Source organism: Sesamum indicum, linkage group LG8 (genome assembly GCF_026168435.1).
Source record: "Sesamum indicum cultivar Baizhima isolate 11 linkage group LG8, ASM2616843v1, whole genome shotgun sequence".
In the NCBI taxonomy this organism is placed as follows: domain Eukaryota; kingdom Viridiplantae; phylum Streptophyta; class Magnoliopsida; order Lamiales; family Pedaliaceae; genus Sesamum; species Sesamum indicum.
This window is the reverse complement of record NC_142664.1, coordinates 18951425-18955899: the sequence shown is the minus strand read 5'-3', so window position 1 is coordinate 18955899 and position 4475 is coordinate 18951425. Positions and strand designations below refer to the sequence as shown.

The 4475-nt window shown below is 32.1% G+C and overlaps 1 protein-coding gene across 1 annotated transcript; it reads left to right on the top strand.

Annotated features, from left to right (window-relative positions):
- The first annotated feature begins 1535 nt into the window (after positions 1-1535).
- On the top strand, positions 1536-2267 carry LOC105168113 (auxin-responsive protein SAUR71). Its single transcript, XM_011088059.3, has one exon. The coding sequence runs from the start codon at positions 1626-1628 to the stop codon at positions 2004-2006; it is 381 nt and encodes a 126-aa protein (XP_011086361.1). The 5' UTR covers positions 1536-1625; the 3' UTR covers positions 2007-2267.
- Positions 2268-4475: the final 2208 nt, after the last annotated feature.

The following is a 4475-nucleotide window of genomic DNA, read 5'->3' as shown; positions in this document are numbered from 1 at the left end:
GCCGTTCTTCTTATTTCGGCGGAATTGAATCGTATAAAATAAAATAATAATGTTCTCTTTTTCTTGATTGGTCACTATGTGTGCTTACTTGTATGTATTTGTACACCAAACTGGACTTTTTCTCTTTCAACCTTTTTATTTTTTATAACGAGAAAATGACCCATCAATTAATTTTCTTTTTAACGTCACGGGTTCGAATCCTATCGAAATATATAAATATTTATTTTATTTTATGTATAATTTACGTATCATTTTTTATTATGTTGATGTATTGCTCTGAGTTATTATAATTTATTTATTATTATCATTAAAAAAAATAATAATTGTAATAATTCCCTTTTTTGACAAAAAATGAAATTATCAAGTTTGGTAATATCCAAACAAGTGCATGAGGGAAGCATCATATATACTCTATTTTGCATTGGGGTGTTTGATCACATCCAAACATTTCTCACCTAACCTAAGAATAAGTTAAATTATTTTTTTATACTATTACCAAAAAAATTGAAATGTCAAATTTTGACTGGTCGGACAGATTTTCTTTTGATCGAACAAGTTACAATTATATTATAAATTTTAATAATAAATCAATTATTAATATAAATGACCAATTAACGACTATTACAGTGAATTATATAACACCCATACACAAATGAGATTCGAATAAGAATATTATCAATTGAATTAAACCGCATTAGCGACTGCAGGAGTGAGTATTTGATTATTTGGAGAGTCAAATTTATACTAAGTGTTGGCCTTAAAAAACAAAATTGACAATGACGCAGAGAGTTTCCTGTAATAGTTGATCAATATATTTCAGAAAAATTTGTGGCAACATTTTCCGTGATACTTCCCAACTCAAGTTGCATAAGCTCAGAAGGCCAAGAGTATATTCCCCATGAATTCCCATATTCACTTTCCAACAAAAGATACCAACCTATGATGTTTAGCTCGTACTGAGTAAAAGATTTTTTATCACACTTTTAGTTTTATATGATAGTAACACGCCAGCATATAAAATTGTCAGCTTCAGATTTACAGAATTAAATTGTAACTTTATCTACCGTGAGGTAAAGTGTGTAGAAGATCCACGTTGGGGTTAAAGAATTTTTTTTGAGTAAATTACAATAACCTCCTATGAGGTTTTGTATAATTATAAATACCTCTTATTATTTGAAAAATTATCAATAACTCCTGATTTTACAACAAATTTAGCTCATTTCGTCAATCTTCGTTAGATTTTCATCTAAAAATTAGATTAATTTTATTAAATATAATGAGGATATTTATGAATTCTCAAATAATAAGAAATATTTATAATTATGTCAAATTTTAGAGGGGTAATGGTAATTTAACACCCCGTTTTGTTATGTTGTTAATGGACACAGGTTATTTAATAACCTGTTTAATTAACTACAGTTTCTCAAGGTACAAAATTAATTAATTCTCTCTCACACTAGAAATAATTGTACCTGCCAAGTACGCTGATCTGTACCTCCCTCCCCTCCTACATTTATTTATATATAGACAACCCCCCACTCCTCTCTCTCTCACTCATCGTCTCATCTTCTCTCACTAAAATAACCCAAACAATTCTCTCGTTTCAACTTCAATTTCTCGCAACAATGAAGAAGCTCATGAGGAGACTATCCAAAGTTGCTGATTCTTCGCAGTACCGCCTGCTGAGGTCCGAATCTAGGGGGTCGGCGAGGCCGATCCTATCGGTGTCGTTCAGGAAGAGGTCCGGCGGCGTTCCGGGGGGACACTTGCCGGTGTATGTCGGCGAGGAGATGGAGAGGTTCGTCGTGAGTGCCGAGTTGCTAAACCACCCGATCTTCGTGAAGCTGCTGAACAAATCGGCGCAGGAGTACGGTTACGAGCAGAAAGGTGTGTTGCGGATCCCCTGCCACGTTTTCCTCTTCGAGCGCGTGCTTGAGACGCTCCGCATCGGCGGCGAGGCTCGTGACTTGCAGGAAATCCTCAACACGCTGTGCGATGAGTTGTGATGGATAAACGACGCCGTGTTCGGGTCAGTGAACGGACGTCATTGATTAGACAAGGAGTAGAGAGATAATCGCTACAGCTTTTAGATCAGCGTTTTTGTGTCTAATTTTCCTTTTTCATTTTTTTCCTTCTCCGATGTAAATACTTTGTGTTGAACAGAGTGGAGGAGTGGAAAGAATTAGGGTGTGATGAAGGTGTTTTTGCCGCCGAGTCATGATGTAGAAAGTGAAAGCAAACGTTAAAATAGAGAATTATTTATGCTATATGTGGAGTAACCTTTTCATCTTTTTGAGCCTTTTTGTTTGTGAATTTTCGTAAAATTACATAAATGCGTGCAAAAATTAACATATGTCGACAATTATTTTACATTTTGATTGTTGAATTATTATTTTCTTTTATCGTATAACTTAAGAAAATTATTGACATAGGTAAATATATTTTAACTGTATAAAGTTGTAAAACTTCATTCCATCAGATGCAACTATAGTATAGGCATGAGATGAAAGGTAAGAAGGAGAGGAAGCAGGTCATATTACCAAAATGGGAGTCGCACCGTACGTGAAGAGACGGAGAAGAAAAGCAGACGACGCTTGGCTGGTAGGGGTAGCCGCAGAGAAAGGGTGGTGGAATCGGTTTCCGCGATTTTCGCTGGCGCTTCGATGGAGATAGGAGCCTGGGATTCCCGAGGAACTGAGGGGGTCTACTGGTCATTTCACTGTCCCCCTCCGGGGCCAGTTTCGTCATCTAAAATAAAATATTTATCTTGCCAGATTTTGGACATTTATAATCAATTATTATTATTATGGTAATATAATCGTACAAGATGTTAGCCTTAATTAACTAGTTTTATTTAATATTCAAACTATTTTTTAATTTCTAGACTCAAAATAAATTGACTTTCTTCCAGAAGAAAATAAAAATAGGGTCAAGTCTTTATTCCTAGACATTAATTAAGGTTGCTCATATTATGGGTCCTACCCCTGCCAAGTTGAGCAAACATATGTCACTAAGGGAACTTTCTTGATACCATAATGTTTTAATTTAATTGTTAAGATTAAATATGAAGTTTTATGAACAAATTTAAAATTACAGGTTTGAATTTTATTGGATATTTGGGTAAGTTCTTTTACTTTATGTGAGTGTTTATCTTGCTTTATGTGAGTTGTTGTAATTCATTTGTCATTGTTAGTCATATTAATGTATTTATTGAGTTAATATATTACTCAATATATCAAAATGAGATACTGTATTTGTTTATTGTTAGTAGTGAATTTGAGTTCCATGGACCTGTGGTATTTGTATCACTTTTTATATGAGTGTTTGTCTTGTTTTATGTGAGTTATTATAATTTATTTACCGTTATTGATAAATTACATATATATATATATATATATATTTCATTGCTGATTTTGTACACAGGAAATCTCCATAACCTTTGTTTTATTTTTGTTAAATAAATTTGACAAATTCCTCCTCCAATCATCGTTACAAGTTAGGACATATCTTCATATTTTAGGTTGCTTGTAAAAATTCTTATAAATTAACTATCAACAAAATTCTTAAATTGATAATGAAAATCGAACTCGTAGGTTAAGAGTGGTTTGTATATGCTGACTGACTTATTAAATATTATTTTTTGTGGAGATACATATAAAATATAAATTCAGTATATCTAAACTTAAATACAAATTCAATATACCAATATTTATAAATCAACAAACATATTTAAAATAAACAAACGGACAAGAGAATACCTATGAAACATGAACTATATACCCACATTCATAAATTTCGGACCCACAACTTTTTCATTAGGATGTCTCCACTTCATCACTCAAACAAGACTCTAACTCGACTCCTTTTCGGACATTAATTCTAATAGTGAGAAACTTAAAATAAAACTTTTGGAGTTACAGAACCTCAATCTCTGCCCCTGAATGAGGAATAATCAAAATTTCAATTTTAAATTGCGATTAGAGCTACATAGGATTCAAGTTGAGTCCAACTCATCATTGTTCATATTTATCGTTGTTTAAATTTATCTGCATTATTACCGAACCTGAAAAGCTGCTTTTTTAATTTGGTTTAATTATTGATTTAGCTGAGTCCAAACTAGTTTTATTTGGAGTCGATCTTGATTAATTTGATATTTTTAAGTGTATTTTATTATTTTTATTGCACAGATCAAGCTCTAACCAAGTTACAAGTTTTATCGAATAAACACTGTTCAAATTTGATTTATTAAATTTAATAAAATCAAATTCAAACAATTTTTTTATTAATTAATTTCAATCAAATATCAAGTAATTTAATCCATTTTTTATTTCTCCACCTACAACAAGGTACGTGGAGAATTTCTCTTAACTCTTCCCACCAACCTCCTAATTTTTATTATGATTTGGCCAAAGCAGCTATATTTACATTAACCTAATTCCTATTAAATACGTCGTCCTTTTTTTTTATATATATAA

What these genes read in the sequence shown, in the direction of transcription:
- LOC105168113 (XM_011088059.3), top strand. Translation starts at nt 1,626, where the DNA reads ATGAAGAAGCTCATGAGGAGACTATCCAAAGTTGCTGATTCTTCGCAG.